The sequence below is a fragment of the Synchiropus splendidus genome, chromosome 4 (genome assembly GCF_027744825.2).
Source record: "Synchiropus splendidus isolate RoL2022-P1 chromosome 4, RoL_Sspl_1.0, whole genome shotgun sequence".
In the NCBI taxonomy this organism is placed as follows: Eukaryota; Metazoa; Chordata; class Actinopteri; order Syngnathiformes; family Callionymidae; genus Synchiropus; species Synchiropus splendidus.
In genome coordinates this window covers 32,534,285-32,553,170 of record NC_071337.1, presented here as the reverse complement: position 1 = coordinate 32,553,170, position 18,886 = coordinate 32,534,285, and the positions used below count along the sequence as shown (strand labels likewise).

Sequence of the window (18,886 nt, the reverse complement as noted above, 5' to 3'; positions counted from 1 at the left end):
GTGTGTATATGTGATTCATTGAGTGTTCCAGATGCAAATGTATAAAAATGCATTTAATACTCATGCTTATATTTTGTTAATAATGTTTGATATTGAATTTCTGACCATTTAATAAATAACGACCAATCGTTCTGTAAGTGCTCGCAGTCCCTCAGAACTTTTTTATTGGTGTAACATTACTTTAGGTTCTCCCTGACTCGTCACTAGATGGTAGCAGAGGGCTGGTTTGGAAACGTGAACACAGCATTGCGCGTTGATTAGATAACAGTATTTTACTACATCCGTATAGACAAAATATAAATTCATGCTGAGACTTCTTTCATGGTTCGACTTGTTGAGCTTGAGTGGTGAAATCAAATACATGTTAATGAGAAGAGTAAATTATTGGGATTGTTTATTCGTATTATACATACATTGTCAGCAATTTTAGAGAGTCCAATTAACCTACTGATCACGTCTTTGGACTGTGGTAGGAAACCGGAGTACCCGGAGAAAACTCGCACACAGGGAGAACATGCAAAGTCCATGCAGAAAGGCCACCAGTCTGACTCGGGAATCGAACACACAACCTTCTTGCTGCAAGCTGAGACTTGTCTCAGTGTGCTTGACTAGGTTGCCATGTTGCCCATTTATTAGTTTTATGTTTTAGGTAATGCAGAAGTGTGTCAGCATGCACAGTTGTCTTTGTGTTCTATATCTATATATCTTCTGTATCTATATAAAAAACTTGAATGTAGCCACCAGATTTATTGTGCCATTGTCAAACTGATGCAAAATAAACAATATTTTGTTGTTTAAATGCATGTTTGGGTCCATCATTTGATTCAGTAATATTCATTGAAATTGAAAAATGTGGCTTCTTGTGGCAATATTGTTATACTAGTAAATTGCAAATGAGATTAATTAATCACAAATTCTGTAATATTCTCTAACATATATATGTATATATATTAGAGAATATATATGTACAATTCAATTTAAAAGTATATATATATATATATATATATATATGGAGAGAGAGAGAGAGAGTATTTTTTTTCATTGCCTCTCACTTCCCTCGGGTTAAAAATGGCAGCATGTCTGCACCTGCTTTGTCCAATGCTCCGTCGTTTTTTTTCTTATGTAGATGACAGAACAACTTGGCTCTGTGTCCGTGATCATTTAAGATGCTTAATTACAGGCTTATCACGGAGAGAAAGCCTGAACGCCCCCCCGTCTCCATTCTGTCTTTGCTGACGTCTGCGTCGCCTGATGTGTGCTGCTAACATTGTAATTACTTAACTGCAGCAGCGATACAATCAGAGACTCACTCTCCCACTTTCTGCAGCTGGTGAGGAAAACTATTGATGAAATGAGTCCAAAAACAAGAGTGCAAATAAATTTTCACACACACCTTTAAGATCGTTGTTGTGTGTATTGCTATTTAAAATAAGTCTAACAAGATCTGCTTCTTTAATTCTTTGTGAGAAATTTCAAATTCATTCAATATTTTTTAAACCCCTTGTGCTTAATTCCCACAAACATTTTTAAACATTTCTGCTTTCAAAAGTGTAATGCTGTTGAATGAGGATGTTATGTGTGACCCATTCTTTATGGGTGCCAGACATAGTCTTTTCAAAATCTTGTGATTTATTTTTCTTTTATCTGTCAGAGATAAATCGATAGAATGTCTGCCGTTGAGCTTTGTGTGTGGTGTTGCACCCCAGCTTCATCCTTCTAGCCAGAAATCTCGCAAGATAAAACTACAAGAACACAAGTGAACAACAAGTGAAAAAAACATGAAAGTGCATCAGGTGATGGTGGTTTTCTGAGTTTCCTTTTTTACAAGTAGAACCCTGAAAGAGAAATCAATGCTGTTTCCAATAAAAAAAAAATCCATCAGAACTAACATGTCAGATTTCCACGTAGCTGGATGTATGAAGCTGGAGACTTGATTGAACATATTGCATCTATACTAGATCCACTCATTTTGTGACTTGCAATGTCAACACTCCCTCACCGTCTGTCGACCAAGACTCCATCTTTTAACCATAGGACATTTAGAAGGACCAAGAAAAATACACTTGCATAATGCACTTTGTTGTCCATCCGTCCGCATTTCAATCAATGCGATTTGAAAATTGTTTATTTTTATTTATTTATTTATTTTTTTAAACAATGTTTTAATGCAACAGATACTCAATGAGACAGCTATTTGAGAGAGAAGTGTTTCACTTTTATTTGAATGTGTTTATGGCTTCACCCAGGCCACGCTACCCAGGAGACTTCTACATTCAATCATGCACGTACATTGAACCAAAAATAAATGAACAAAAAGACAAAAATGCAGGGAACAAAAGTATATCCAGCAAAGTGCAGATAAAATGGTAATTCTGAACAAATTCAATTTTGAGTTCTCACTCAACGCAACGGCAAAATAAGAACATATTTGTTCATCAGACCAGAAAATCTATTCCACAGACTAGAATGAGAAAAGACAAAAAAAAAAAAAAATCATTATAATCATAATATTTTGTGTTACCCACACAGAAGTGCAATTGCATCTCCCCTGTACTTTTTTTTTAACATATTTATTTACTTGTTTTATTTCTATTTTTTGCAAAATCATGTCCTTGAGATTGATGCCCCATCACATGCAATAAATGAAGCCTACAAAGGCTGAGTAAAGAACCAATATTTAAGACTCCAGTTCCAGATTGAGTCACAACTATGATGCTGCCCTCTGCCGTCTGTGGTTAGGACTCACTAGAGGTCTGTTGGTATGGAATTGTGTCGCATCAGTCTCAGCAATGTGTTCAACTGGGACATGTGACAATTGACATCACGTCGCTCAGTGGTACGGATGTCATTTTCAAGCAGGCTCATGATGGCTAATTCATTCCTAAGAAAGCTTTGAAACTTTAAATGGCACTCAACCAAACTTATAGGACATATTATTATTTTCCGACTTTCGGCTTATCCCCAACCAACGCCGCTCTGGTTCATCACTGACTAGAGGCTTTGTGTTAGACGCCTGTGAAAGACATTTGGTAAGTGGCTTAAGCTTATACTTTTCCAATGGACAGGTGAAATTTCCACATGAAGCCCAAGTCTTGGACTAAGTGCAACCTACACTATCTCTGTGATCAGGTTTTAGGAAATAGAAATCATAATTTTATCATGATCGATAGTGTACTACTAGTGTGTTGCTAAGTGACTTAAACATTTAACACAGGGGTCACCAAACTGTCACAAAGGGCCGCAGTGGGTGCAGGTTTTTGTTCCAACCAATCAAGCACACACAGCTTCACCAACCAGGTCATCTGTCATCAGTTGATTGTCAGTCAGCTGCTGCTAGTTTCAGCTGACACCTGCTTGGTTAAACTGTGTGAGCTTGTTGGTTGGAACAAAAACCAGCACCCACTACAGCCCTTCCTGGACAGTTTGGTGACCCCTGATTTAGCACTTTGTTAAATAGAAAATGGCCACTGCATCTTCTTTGTGATGCTTTTTTGAAGGACATTTCAAACCACACTACAATATTATAAATCATATCCCTGATGATGGCCTTTTACAAATGTGACATCACTCTGTAAAGCGGTTTGCGGGGAGATTGGGGTACCTCAAAAAGAGGTTTCTACACTTCAACAGCCCCATAGATAACCTATGGGGACAACTGAGTGCCATGTAGCGGTTTATGTTGTTGTAACCCAGAACCTCCATTACCTGAAGTGTGCTCACTCTGAAGAGTGGGGTGCCATTAACAGACAACAAGTCGACATGTGACTGCTATGAGACATAGTTATCTACCCTGTTGTCGGACTTTGTTTCTTGTACAGGTACTTAAATGGAGCACTACAGTTTTATGTTAAAACTTTTGTGTGAATTTTTCACATTCTCTAGAAATTTGTGAGTGGCTTAGTTATAATTTACTTAAAGGTTATGACATTTGAATCAGATAAATGTGAAAAAAAATGCATCAACGTGTATATCTCATTGATCATTTTTGGGTTTGTTGGGTTTATAGCTTTATTTTAAAGATCCCAACAAGATGACTATTGTTTGGTGAGTAAAACCCATGTAATTATTTTCACTGCAGCCTGGACACATACTGTATTTGTGGAAAGGAATTTGCCGCCATCCAGGTGAAAAAAAAGTGATTTGCAGGAGTCAACAAGAACATTGTTTATACATTCAGCATTCTTTCAATGACAAAATACATGGCACTGTTGTCAAAGGAAATCAAGCGCTCATGCTTAGATCACCAATAATTGTTTTTCTTCATGTGTGGCAAAAGTGTTGAATATAAGACTTAGAAAACAATTCGGCATTCAGACATTTGGTATTCTGCCTGCAGTTACAGGGGTTGGACAAAATAATGGAAACACCTTAAAGCTAAAAAAGCTTTAAAGCTAAAAAGCTTAAAGCTAAAAAAGCTTTAAGGTGTTCCCATTCTTTTGTCCAACCCATGTAGATGTTAGGTGAAACAAGCCTTTTCTTTTTTTTTTTTTTTTTTTTTTTTAAAAAGAGGTCTCCCCCATATGTGTGTATCTAGATTGGAAATAAGTGTGTATATCAATATTTGGAGATTGTTGCAGAAACTGAACAACCCCTTGTAAAAATAGATATCCATGCTTCATGCTTCTCTGCGTGTCCATGCACATTTCTCATCTTCATCGCTCCAGGAAGTCTTGTTCACCTGGAATCCAGAAATGGAAATAAAGTTGCTCAGGTAAACGTTGCTCAAGAGCAGCATTGTATGTACATGACCCTGCATATAAAACCTCCTGCTCTAAATGGATTTACGTCTCTTCATAAGCTGGTGATTCTCAGTGAAGCTGTGGAGACCAGGCGAAACAGAACTGATGGGTGACGGAAAGAAGCTGTTTTTCAAGGTGCTGGGTGATATTTCCTCAATTCGGTAAGGAACTCCCTGGAAGTATTGAGCGGGGTTCAGCTGCGAGCTGAAGGAGTTTTTATGTGAAAGGGCACAGACCAGCCCACCGAGCCCAGAGCTCCCAAAGTCATGTGAGTGATAGTGTATGCAGGAGCAGACTGACTGAAGATCCATCACCTCTGCTCGGTACAGCTCCCGTCGTCGTTTCCTGACCCGCTCCAGTGTCTCGTCCTGAATGTGTATAAGCATACTGCTTTGATTCCCAGCGAGCGACGCCCGCTCCTCCGCATCCCGCCGTTCATCCTCACTGTTCATCGTCAGGAAACGCAGCACCACCAGGTTGAGGAAGGCTCCGATGACAGTTAAGCCCACCAGGATGTACATGAAGCTGAAGGCCACATATAAGGGCTTTTTTTGGAGGGCCCTGTTCTTTTGAAGGGCCACAAAGTCTCCAAAGCCAATTGTTGTCAACGTTATGAAACAATAATAGTAGGACTGAAAGAAACTCCATTCCTCGTAGTGGGAGAAGGCAGCAGCTCCAATGCACAGGGTCCCGATGCAGGAGAAAAAACCCACTGTTACCATATTCTCCATGGACACGTCAGTGATGCTCATCCCACAGCACTTCTTAATGCGCTTCAGCAGGTACTTCACAAAAGTGTTCATCCTCTCACCCAGACTTTGGAACATAACAAGGGTCAGAGGTATTCCAAGGACAGCATAGAACATGCAGAAGGCCTTCCCTGCATCCGTTCCTGGTGCTGCGTGACCATAACCTGTGAAGATAGGACACAAACAATTGAGATTTGTCATCCAATGAGGCCACTATTTACACCTATGAGTTGTTTACAACATTTTCAATTCACCCATTCAACATATACCAGAATAGAAAAAAAGCTTATGTGATTCTTTTTTATGATTCAGTCTAATATTTTTATAAAATTACCTCACAAGTCTGATGTCAGTCGTCTATGAAAACTGCCTCAGTACTTTGCTGTTATTATGTCCCATTGATGACTTATTAATTGTATTTGTCCCTTGAGTTTGACAAAAGAACATCGCCTCATCTGTTAAGTATTTGAGATCTGAGAGCCACTGAAGCTTTTACCATAATTAAACAGATCCCCAGAGTTGCTGAGTCACGCAAAAACACCTTATCAAAAAAGTCCACAATGAGCTGAACCATCCAGAAATCCATACATCTGATTTAGGTGAGCATACTCAAGAACCCCAGATGTCAATTGAACGAGCTCACCCCACAAAGGAGGAGTCATTTGGCTTCAAGCTAATATGTATTTCATCAATCTATTTCTCTGCAAATCTCTTAAAGAGATTAATGTTTATCGTCCCACACTGTCTTGTCCTCAGGCAGTCGTCTCTAATTCAAGAAACACAAAAAGCTTATTTTAGTTTGTATGGTACTGATAATGCTGAGATAGTTCAAGTAAACGTCTTTGTAGCCTCAATTTACTTTCATTTTTATTCTTATCTCACTCATTAATGCCTCTGGTCTTTTGTGATCTCATTCACCATCACCAAGCCTTTATTTCTTTTTTGTAAGAATTATTGTTGTAATTTTCTTAATCCCTTGTAGTTTAAATACAATATAATAAGCCTGATTTTAAACAATGGTGAGACACATTCCCACACCACTCCAGTCCAGACATTTAGTGCTTCCTCTAGTCTGCTCCTTCTTACTGGATGGCAAGGTACGGTACAGCTCAAGAATCACTGCTTGTGATTTTCTGGAATGACGACACTACATCTCATTAGTTGTGCTTTGTTCAAGTGTGATCCTAATGAGCTTATTGATGTAGAACTTAATAATGTTGCGCAAAACTAAATGCTTAGAGTCAAATATTCAGATATTGCTTTATCGGTTTACCTCTTGATCTCAGACAAAGGTCAAAAGTTGAAAGATGTTGCAGGAGTGGATGTGCACCAGTGGATGTAAAACATCAGCAGAAAAGCATGTCCACTTAAGAACAATGATGGAGACAGACTATTATTGTCATGTTTGTTGAAAATATTGGAGCCATGCGGTGCTGTTGAAGACCTTTACTGTTACCCCTAATATTAATAATAATGGGCTACATGGCGCCATGGTTGACTGACACGTACGGGTTATTGTTTTTATGACTAAACGACTAAAAATACCAACATTTTCCTTCAGCAACAAAAGTGGGCAACACAACTGTTAATTGTAAGGTGACATGGGTAGTTTCATGGCTCCCTGAATGGGACCCGATTCATCTTTGGTTCCCTGACATGATGAAGGAAAAATTTCCCACTAAACTGGTATGGGTTGAAAACTCAATTGAATTAAATCAAACTTGTGAAAATACAACGAAGAGCATAAAAAAAGAAAAAAGAGAACATTTATCCAGTAACAGTGTTTGCTGTTGGTTGTTTCATTATGTTAGTTTTTTTGAATTATTATATCATTGCATAATCATGCTTTCCACTTCAATATTGTTTGATGGTTAACTTTGTGTTTTACAAGTTCAACTTTACTTCATAAAGTTCAAATTGGTTCAGCACTCATCATGTCAGCCAGAGTACAATTCAGGAAGCGAACTTACTAACATTTTCCTGCGATGTGTACTAACAACACACACGGCCAAGATTTTTATTAATGCGACAACATAAACAATATTGTTACATTTTTATCAATCACTCAATTTTAACCTCCAGTTATATAATCACTCAGTTAACATTTTCCTATATACTTGATTCAGTATTCTTTCACTGCTCAGCAACATTATGAATTCATTCACAATGTAATAAAATGGGATCACTTGCTAAGTTTTTTTTTTGTGTGTGTGTGTGTGTGTGTGTGTGTGTGTGTGTGTGTGTGTGTGTGTGTGTGTGTGTGTGTGTGTGTGTGTGTTTTGCACAAACAGAATGTTCAAGGATGGATTGCTCTCTCCAGGTGAGGAATGAGTTCCTGCCTCACGTGGAGTAGTAGTATTTTGGGGTCTTGTTCTCGAGTGGGGGGTAAGAGAGTTGGAAAATGGTTGGCAAATCAGTGCAGCAGAGGTAGTATTTGTCTGTATGTGTGTTGCCCTGTGATGAACTGGCGAATTGTGCCTGTCGCCCGTTGATGCTGAGATTGACACAGCTCCCATGTGACGAAGCAGAATAGAATGTTATATGTATGTCTAACAATAATAATAATAATAATAATAATAATGATGATGATGATGATGATGAAGCTTTATCAACACATCACCTTTTAGAACTCTGTTCACAAGGTGTTTTGAAAACATCATTAACAACATTATTGAAGCTTGATTTGTTTTACTCAATTTTATTTATTTTCGATGTATCTTTCTTTTTTGAAAACATACAATACATAGAAAAATATGTTGTCTTCATTTACTAACAACACTGTGTCTATTGTTGTTGTTCTATTGTTTACAGATACAAATGTTTGGTGTCTTGATATCACTAGATTAAATTCACAATACATATGTAAAAAAAATCGAATTCATTTATCTTTGATAAGCATTTTTGATTTCATAAAATGCAGAACAGCTGTGCAGTCTAAATTGTTTGTCCAGTCGCAATGACTGTATTAGCTTCAGTTGTCTTGGGAACAGACCTGTTTGCTGAGCTTCAAGCATGCACAGGTGCCTTTGTGTGCACAGGTGAAGACTGCACAGTAAAGTGATGTGTACTGTGGCTGCAGGAGACACACAAACACACTCAATAACAATAATAAGAGAGAGGTATTCTTGTGATTTAAATGTCGTCAGCCCAATTAAAACAACCAACTGTGAGGAAAGCATTAATTTTGAATTATTCTGAATAATCATTGTTAACTATGCAGGTGAATCCATGTGATTCAGAAAACTAGTCCTAAAATTTCAATTTTGAACTTTAGAAAACAATGCCAAGGATCAATTAACAACAGCAGTCAACTGTATTGGGATCAATTAAACAATAGTATTCAACCGTATGTGCATGTGGCTTTATAAATGATATATTAGCGTCATTTTTAAAATCACACAAACTACACTAAATTAATCCTATAATTGTCATTTATGCATCGTTCTAGAACACTTTAACTTTTCATATTGCCGCAGTCTTTCAAACTCATGATATTTGAATATGAATTTAACACTGGCCATCATCCCATAGCACTGTTATATGCATCAGGAACTGGTGCGTCGAAAAATGTTCTCTGTGACAGAAAGTTTGTAATTAAACTGAATTATTTATTTATTATTGTCTATAGTTAATTGATTGAGATTAACAAGTTTATGTCTCAGAACATAAACCCGTTAATCTTAATCAACACTGAAGAATGGTAGTGTTTTCTTGGAAGCCTTTCACATGCCTTTTTCCTCCAATAAAGAGAGTGACTCAGTGTTTGTTTGGACTGAACCCACTTTACTACGACTTATTTTAAAAGGTTGCCTGCACACTCTCCCGCGATTGATGCTTTAAGTTCATTGACACCACAGGAAACTGTTGATGACTCAGTTTCAAATTTGAAAACAGCCATGCTGAAAGCATCACAGCTGACTTTCTATGAACGAGTCATAACAAAACTTCCAGCTCTCATCAAGACAAATTCAGCACTGTGTGAACTCAATTTGCAATATTCATTAGAAATGGAGTGGTATTCAGCAAGTGTGCATAGTTGATCTGCTGAAACACCACAGGCATCCATTGCTGCCAGGCAGCTAAGTAAAATCCCCAAGGTCAGTGAACTTTGTGTAAAAGAAAGTGCTGCACGGCCTGCACCAGCAATTGCAGCTACCAACAAACAGAAATAAACCAAGGACAGTGACACAAGCCTATTGGCATTCAGAGCACTAGAAGAACTCCCGCCATCAATGACAAATGAAGAACCTTTATTTTAATGAACTACAATTTTTGGACATTGTCAGCTTATCTGATTGATAAAAATATTTGATAAAATGATTTACTTCTTTCCTTGTGTTATTCATTTATCATATTCTGTATTTTTTCACCCAATTCTTACAAAATATAACTGAATGTAACTTTTTTTTTTATTAAAAGCACTTGGTCGTAATATTTGCAAGTAAGTGTATTCAAACATTATGTTATAAATGTGAAGAGTTTTGTTGTATTTTTTTTCTTAATTTATCGTATATGGATTACATGGCTTTTTAGCTGTTGTCTGTTTATTGTCATAAAATAATTACTTTATTTTTGTGAAATGTCATCATATTCTTCAGTTGGATGAATAAATATCATTCTGCGTTGATCTGGCCCATGGGAGAAATCCTCTTGGTGGTGCTTCCATCAGAGGGGTCTGATAAAGCCCAGTAGCAAAAAAAAATCACAAAAAGACTTCATCCTCAGGCAATAAACAGCTAACATAATTGAGCAGTCTCTCAGAGCGATTGGATTTACATGAAATAAAACACCTTGCAGGGTTATGGGAATGAGAAAAGAGGTGCTGCAGCTATCACTTTCTGCTCATTGTTAACGCAGTGACTACAATGTTTACAAATGTTTTTTTTTTTTTAATCCAAAATAGAAAGACATATACGTTACTATAATACCAAAAATAATTAAATATACCTTAAAAATCTGTTTGTATAATGTTAAATGTCTTTTTAATGTTAAAAAGGGGGTCTCAACCTCAGAAGCAGTACCACAGACTGGGGAGTGAGGACTCTTGTTATGGGTTTTGCCTCATGTCATTGGTCATTTTTTTCTCATCTTCAACATATAGTGGTCGACTGCGAGTCCCCAACACGTGCATGACACTAGATCTGTTGCAGTTTGTTGAATGTGCAAGAGTGAATTGAAATAAAGCAATATGACAAATCTCTCCAACTGACCCTCAAGGCACCACCACCAACGTTTCCGCTGTTAAATATGACCGCTCTGTTGTTTGTTTATCAAAATGACAGCAGTAGCAGGTTCAATGATGGACAGTTAACCTGAAGAGATATTGCTCTTTTTTGACATTTGTATTGTATCTTTAACTTGGAAAAACAAAAACTGATTATGAGGCTGAAGCCTCAACTTCAGTTTGGGTTTTTCAATGTAATATTAATATGAAATATGACAGTATGAATAAAAAACAAAGGAGCAAAAGACATTTCTTCAGTTTCAGAATTAACAGTCAACCTGGCTACACTATATTTTGGAGGTTGACTTGCAATTAATTCAATCTCAGGAATTGTAGCACCTTTTCAAATAAAATGTGAATGCATTTGCAATGAATTGTTGACTTTTTTCTGTCTAATTTTGGTTTATACTTGACTTAACAAGAAACATAGGAAATATAGGAAACTTCACTGCACTAGTCTAGCAGAATTGTTGACTTAAAGCAGCAATATGTAGTTTAAGAATATTTGTGTCGCAGGGTTCTTGAAAAAGGTGCAGTTTATTGTGCTCTTGTCCCAAAAGTGCAGTGATCTCCATGGCTATTTACAAGAAGTGGAAAAAATGCAGCAAAGAGGCTACAAAATGTACAGGGAAAACTGGACGGAGTTTCACAAACACACCTGAGTCAGCTTTCCAAAAACAGAAAAAACAAACAGCTCACAATTCGTTTTTCAACTGACGGGTTTCTGTTCTCTGCTACCATCACACACCCTCCCCGAACAATACAAAATGGCTTCCTTAAATACATCTTTTCCTTTGAAGAAGTTTTGTGATCACTAACCGGACTAGTTGTGGAAGCGCGCGTCTGCCTGTAGCCACTGAGCGGGAGGGAAAAATAGAGAGAGCACAGGAGCTCTTTGTGACGGACTGTCGGAGCTGCTGCGTCACAATTTGCTTTTGGTGGCACTGCTGGTAAATGAGTGTAATTTCAAGCTCTCGTAAAACTGGGTCTCCGGTCCCGCCCACCTTCAACGTTTATTTGTTTATGAGGAAGGACTGTGGTGAAACCGCAAAAAATGTAATTACAGATGGCAATATACAGAGCACTGTCCAGCTTATACTTGCAAAGGCAACTCTAGAAGCCTCTATCATTCGACATCAGAGATCGAACTCCGTCATGCGGCCAGTGAGGAGAGGCAGGATCCAGTGAGAGGTGGAAGCAGCTGCAAGACCCAACGGACCCAGATAATAAAACTTTATTTCAACTGCACGATTCAGTACAAATTGAGGAAGGTTTTGACATTCTGGGAATTGTGACAACTAACCGCTATCTTTCAGTTATGAGAAATAAATCTGTAAGATGGTGAAAAACATGCTGATCTCCACCCCTGTGTTATGTGTTATGTGTTATGCGTCTGTTTCGATGTTTCCACTTTGTTTAAATACGTTTGATCACATGAGCGTACATCTCCAATAAGAGATCATTTTTCTGATGTCAGCTCTCATTTAAAGCGTGGCGGTGTGCCACCGTTGTCGAAAAATAAATAAACAGCGTTTTTCGTGTCTGGCTTTATTACATCATAATTCAGCGTGTTTCAATAAGGAGCATACGAGCAATCAGAGCGTGAGCATCAAAACGTTTGTTCACACTTCTATTTCGAGTTGAAATCTGAAGCAGGTCACGTCTCTCACCGGCTCCGAGCAGGACTCAGCTGCAGCATCTACAGATAGAACATGAGATATTCCATGTTACACTTGTCCAAACCAGATGGATTATAAACACCTCTAATGACAGTGAATCAACTTTTTTTTTGTTTGTTTGAAGTGCTAGCGGACGCAAGCCACAGGCGTTAGCCGCTGGCTGCTAATGATGGAGCTGATAAACACAATAAAATGACTGGCGCGGTTATTAGCATCATGGCTCAATAAATGTGTTAGAACATGAACAAGTCATTTTTGTGCCAACCAATTCATTGAAACACTAATTATCTAACTAAATATCTCTAGCTAGCTATGTATCTCTAGCTATCTGTTTTGCTAACAAACATATATGCTCCACTTATATTCAAACAACAATCATGTACACATTTGTTTCCCTTAAAAAATGATTTGGCTACACAAAAGAGACAGCAGTGAAATTGATTTACAAGCCAAGTAAAAACATTGGCACTTCAGGATCTTCAGGAGAAGAAAAGCCTTTTGTAGCCGTTAGTTATTGCCAGGCTGTAAATGCATCTCCTTTTGACTCTTGTCCGGGATCTTGCTCTGTCATTCCATTCTTCTGCCATGATGTAAACAAAGTCACTCAGCTGGCTGCCGAGATCGCTCTGCTGTTCATCCGTAAAGTGTCAAATGTGTACATGATTGTGCGGTGGGGGTGCAGTTTGGGATGGGACTCTCAGAACACGCCTCAGGGCGATCACCCAGAGAAAGTCATATAGTCCAAGGGAGCATTTAACAGAGAGATGGAGAGTCTGACTCCTGGATTTTTGACTGTTCATGCTGAAACCTGTCATCTCAGGAAACCTGTCGTCTCAGAAAATAATACATTTATATCATAATTATTGTACATGTATTAATGTTATGTATCATTGTATGACATCACCAAATTGAAATACACTCTTACATTCTGTGTATACCTGTACAAAAAAAAATCAATACAAGACTATAACCATAAATTCTGACAAGGTTCTCATTGGGTACGCCCTTTGACGTCACAAGATGGTGGCCGCGTTCGACCCACATCTTGTGACGTCAAAGGGTGTACCCAATAAGAACAAACACAGTAGAGCTGAAGCGGTGGAAGTTGCGGCTTTATCATCAAATAATAAGGGATTTGTCAACAGTTTTTGAGGAAAAAGAGCAGGTTCATGTAAACAAAGGACACATTTTTATTTGAACCACTTCACTGTGGAAGTGTCTACTCGGGCAATTGTGAGAGGGTGAGGTGCCTGAACGGATCACAGATGGATGGCAACACTGAATTATCATGTAAATTTAATGTAAAAGGGCAGAACAAAACACATAATGGGACTAAACTAGGAGTTGTAGCTCGTGGTGGCTTGGGAAAATAAGGGACGAAGATTGATCGGTAAATAGAGATTTGCCTTTTGGCTCAGGTCTCTCTTACACACAACAGTGCTGCACAGTGACTGCAATACCGATCCTGCTAAGGCTAAATTATAACATACAAATAGCAATGATGGGATCCTCAGGTCACCAAACCGCCAACCCTCCCCATCAGCGCTGCGCCTCGAAATCCTGTCCATGTAAACCAAAAACAGAATCGGAGACAAAGCACAACCCTAGCGGAGACCAACCCCAACGGAAACACATCGCACTTGCGCCGAAGGATCGGGACACAACTCCCGCTCCTGGAATACAGAGATTGAACTGCCCTCAATTGGCAGCCTCGTAGCCCTACCCCCAACTTGTCCCTGGGCACCCAATCATACACCTTCCCCAAGTCAACAAAGCACATGCAGACTGGCAGGTCATACTCCCAGGCACCCTCGAAAACTGTTGAGAGAGTAAAGAGTTGGTCCGTAGTCTCATGTGATCAAATGTATTAAAACAAAGTGGAAACATCAAATACGTGGTCTTAAACGTGTAGGTTTTCGCTTGTTAGTCACAGAAAAATCCCAGAACAAATACCATGTAATGACTGAAGCCCGTTGCTGGCGGAACTCAAGTCGCGGATTCCAGCTGTACATATGAGGAGATGGACCGGGGCTGTTTGGAGACGTTTTTGCTGTCACCAACAAGGGTGGTTAAAGGGGGGTTTTAGGTTTGTGGGGGGGACTTAACTGCTTCACTGAAGGCCTAGGTGTAAACTGCACGGCGCAGCACTGATATACATAAACTGTAAATGTATGCATATAGCTTTTCCATGGACAAGACATCACCAGCGGTCAGCAACATCTTCAATCCAATGGTGTAATGTAGTGCTGTTCGGAAAGTGGACTCTTGCGTCGTATCCCGACAACAAAGGCAACCTTCAGCGTTACATGTTGACGTAGCTTGAGTATGGTGCGTCATTCGCACTTCTAACATCATGTTATTGTCATGTGTTTTGGTCATGGTAACATTCTGTACCATCACTAAGGAACAAAGCCACATAAGGGATAATAAATAGCTGCATTCCTGTAGTGGTCAGCCATGTTACCATGCTTATAAAAGCTTTTTAATTGAGAGGGGACGCCCTGAACAGGTCGCCTGCTGATCACAGAGCACACAGAAACAAAAAACCATTCACACGCACACCCACACCTGTGGACAATTTAGAGCACTCTGTACCTCATGCACTTTTTTTTTTTCTTTAGGACCGTGGGAGGAAACCGCATTCATGCTACAAGCTCTAGACAAAAATGACTGTGGTTGCCCAAAGCTGAAAGCAAACATGAAACCTTCTTGCTGCCAAGCAGTCAAAGTAAACGATATCCGAGCAGACTCAAATACATTTTTAGGACATTTTATTATCAATGGGGCTGTCGAGTAAACTCACGACTAATGGAAAATTGATCATGATGATGTTGTGTCTGTTCTAAGAGTAGCTGAAATGAAAAGGTCAGCAAATTTCCTCATGAAAACATCCCAACATAACAAATACAGTCAAGAACATTCATGAGAATACCCTCAGGTGCACTGAATAGCTTCAAAAACATGTTGAAAGTATGACATTGTAAGCATTATTGACCACTTGTGTTGGTTAACTCTTCCTTTAAGTTACATATAAACATATCCAAAATGTGTCATTGCCATTAATCGTGAGTTAACTCAGCTATGGAACGAATCATTGAGATTAAAATGTGTAATCTACTGACAATCTTAATCATCAAATTTACAAAAGTTGGATTTTTATTTTGTATATTTCTTGGTATTAGAATTTCAGCAACCGACTACATCAACAAAACCTAACCCTGTGCCTTTGGAATTGTCACAGAAGATGCAATTCGAAAGAATGCACCGCCAATGTTCTCCTTTTTAATTGCATGTCTGTGAAGATGGCAAAGCACCACAGCGCTTCTGTCGTGAGACAGCTCCTGCAATATTGATAACATCGCTTCACAACGAGATTGAGCTGTCAGCTGTGGCCATCGGTGCATTTTCACAGCAGGAGACTAAACAAAAGAGGTAGATAGGAAAAGTGCCGTGTGAGTTGTATTTGGATAAATGAGGACTGTTGGGAAAGCATTTCTGCCTGACAGTCTTGGTTTTGGTGACATCTCCTCTCCATCTGCACAAAAACCAGCCAGCTGTGACCTTTTGAATGAAATTAGCAGAAAGGAGTCATTCCATCTGGGACTTCCTGCAAGAAAGTCTGAATCTGTGCACAATGAATGACTGAGGAGGCCATTTTTGTTGCCCTCCTCGAATTCTTTTGGTCAAGAGCCAGAGTTTATTGTCGACTAGAATTTAGTTGTTTTTCGGTGAAACTCTAAAAAAAGGCATTTATATTCATTTTCTACTTGAGTACTTGCATTACTATGCGATCTTGAATAGCTTCACCATGGTCATCGCTATGATGAAGACATTGCCGCTCGTTCACCTCGTTCAACGCCCATATTAGAGTCATTTGTGAATGTACTCACTTGTCGCAACTTTTAGAGGCACTGATGTTGCATTGAAGAACGATAAACACACCTGTAAAAACAAATATACAATTCTCGATATTTCTGAGTCATAGAGCGTGACAGATTTAATTTATGTCGAAAGAATGATGAATCTCTTTTGGACTGAAGAAATTGGTGCTTGGCAATAAAACAAAACAAAACTATCAAAATGAGTATTAGACTTCTCGAAACAAAAAATTCTTTGAAGGGTCTCATGAAATGCCTATTTTTTGGCAAATTAGACGAAGCTTATAATTGAACCTTGATGGTCGTACAAATCTTTCTCTTAGCTTCCTCGCCTACATTTTTTTTTTAAGATCAGTTTTTTTTTAAACTGATAAGTTTTGATTGAATTTAGATCATTTGAATTTCAGTGGCAGCCTCACAGCAAGAAGTGTGCAGCAACTCTTGGAGCAATCCTTGTTCCCTTTTGTTTCATGGGCTTGTGTTAAATTTGTTTATTTGAGCTACCTGCGTGGCTTTCCTCTGGGTGCTCCGCTTTACTGCCATAGTCCCACAACATGTAGGGTCAACTAGTGACTTCAACTTGTGTACTTATTTGTAACCAAAGACAGTACTGTCCCTATTTAATAATTCATGTTTTCTTTTTTTCATATAGAGTTTGAGTTCAGAGGACTTGAAAACTCATGCAAAACCCAGCCCAAAACCCAATGTCCAGATCATCAAGATTGCATCGCTTGGGAACGGTTGCTGGTCAATGGGGTTTCTGTTGTGGAGCTGCCTGCACTCTCTATACCATCACTAACTTTTATTTTATTTTATTTTATTATTGCACAATGTACTTGGTGGAATCCTGACATTGGCAATAAAGTTAATTCTGATTCTGATTCCTGATTCTGAGACTGTAGAGTGACTGCTATATATGAGCTCAAATCCACTGTTTGTGTTTACAATTGTGCAGATGAAAAACGCAACAGCTGAAAAAGTGATAAAATACTCATTAGTGCAGACCAGTGCTGCAGGCAACTGATAGTTTTCTAGTGTGTCACTCTGAGTGACCACTGGCACCTATATGCTGACAAGTGATCCATTGCATCCCTTTCTTTGAACGGTTATCTCCAACAAGCTCTGGCATGAGGGCTGGAAACAATTTCAGCTGACATCGGATAAGTGTACATTCCGGTTGGATTCCATTTGGGGTTGAACAATCATCATACATGTCAATTGCTATGCAGTATAATTGTATAGTCTCATATTTTGTTTATTCATAATGTGATCAGATATTTGCTAAATAGAATTTACACTTCAGTCTTTCACCTTATATAAACTAAAGTTGTGTTTGGTGAAGGAGCAGATCACCTTGTCGCACATAGAGACCAACATCATTTTAACATATACCTACTTGATATCCAATGCGTGTGGAACAGAAACAGGAAAGGGCAGATTTGTACCAAACAGTACATAGCTATGGAATATTTCTTCGACAGGACATGGTATAGTGCCAGACTGCGATCAAATATAATTTTAAAAGCCTCCTTTGGACTCCTTAAACAATATGGAGGAAAAAATGTGTCACAAATGTAAACTTCATACTCAAGGATTTTTCATCTTTCTCACCATAGCTCACATATCAACTATTCTCAAGTGGACTTTTGTGTCCAGCGATGATACAGCAGCTATCTGGAGTGCATGTTGTTGCATTGGCCTGTCAATGGAGCCATATTTTGCGGGGGTGATGATCGAGAGCTTTCATTGTTACATTAATTTCGATGTCTCTTGGTTTATGTAGTACATCAAACGGTGTGTACTTGTCAGCACATCCTTAGTTACACCTTAGCCACAATATATTGACATAGGGAAAGTGGACTTCTGCATCGTATGGTGACACTGAAGGCAGCCTTAAGGCTTTCAAATGAAACACATTTTCATGCATGTCCTTAATGTCATGGGTAGCATGACACAGAAAAGAAAGACAGATGTTGGGGTTAGATAAGCCATGGGATGGGGCTCCTTTTTCTTCTTCGTGTCAACATGTCATTTGCTGTTTAAAGCACCTCAAACTGTGGGCCATGCATGGGTTTTTCTACTAAGGAGGAGAGTCATTCAATGTAATTCAGTGACAAGAAGTTCCGAAAATCTTCACCCCCATCCTCCGTCCCACCTGCACACAATCCACACCCCAAACCTTTTTACTCCATTGAAACGGCTACTCATCTGAGGATCTGAGGGACGATAAATGACATAAATACATGTGTAAGTACATAACAATACGTTTGAACAAATGTAAAAAATATATAGATTAATATTTTATTAGTACATTTAATTATAACCTTTTATTTATTCATGCATTTATACATTTTGCTTTTTATTTATTTGCGCTTTTTTCACTTTTTGTCTTTTATTACTATTATTTATTATTTCCACATTTCACTGTCTGTATGCTAATTACATTGGCTAAACAAACGTCAATCTGAAGCAAATCGATGCCGTTCTTGAAACATCATACCTGCACCTGATACTGTATGAAATCAGTGCATGGGTGCATGATTCTCCACACGCGGCAAAACAACACAAAAATTGCCTTGAGTTCACTTCATTGTGTTGCGGCGATGGTCAAGTTGGA

At 38.7% G+C, this 18,886-nt stretch overlaps 1 protein-coding gene across 1 annotated transcript in view; it reads right to left on the bottom strand.

Annotated features, from left to right (window-relative positions):
* Positions 1-2,253: 2,253 nt before the first annotated feature.
* kcnk9 (potassium channel, subfamily K, member 9) overlaps positions 2,254-18,886 on the bottom strand; it is a 40,395-nt gene continuing 23,762 nt past the window's right edge. Inside the window, exon 2 of the mRNA XM_053864076.1 lies at positions 2,254-5,652. Within this exon, the coding sequence (XP_053720051.1) occupies positions 4,772-5,652 (881 nt within the window). The 3' untranslated portion in view covers positions 2,254-4,771. The remainder of the gene's footprint in view (positions 5,653-18,886) is intronic.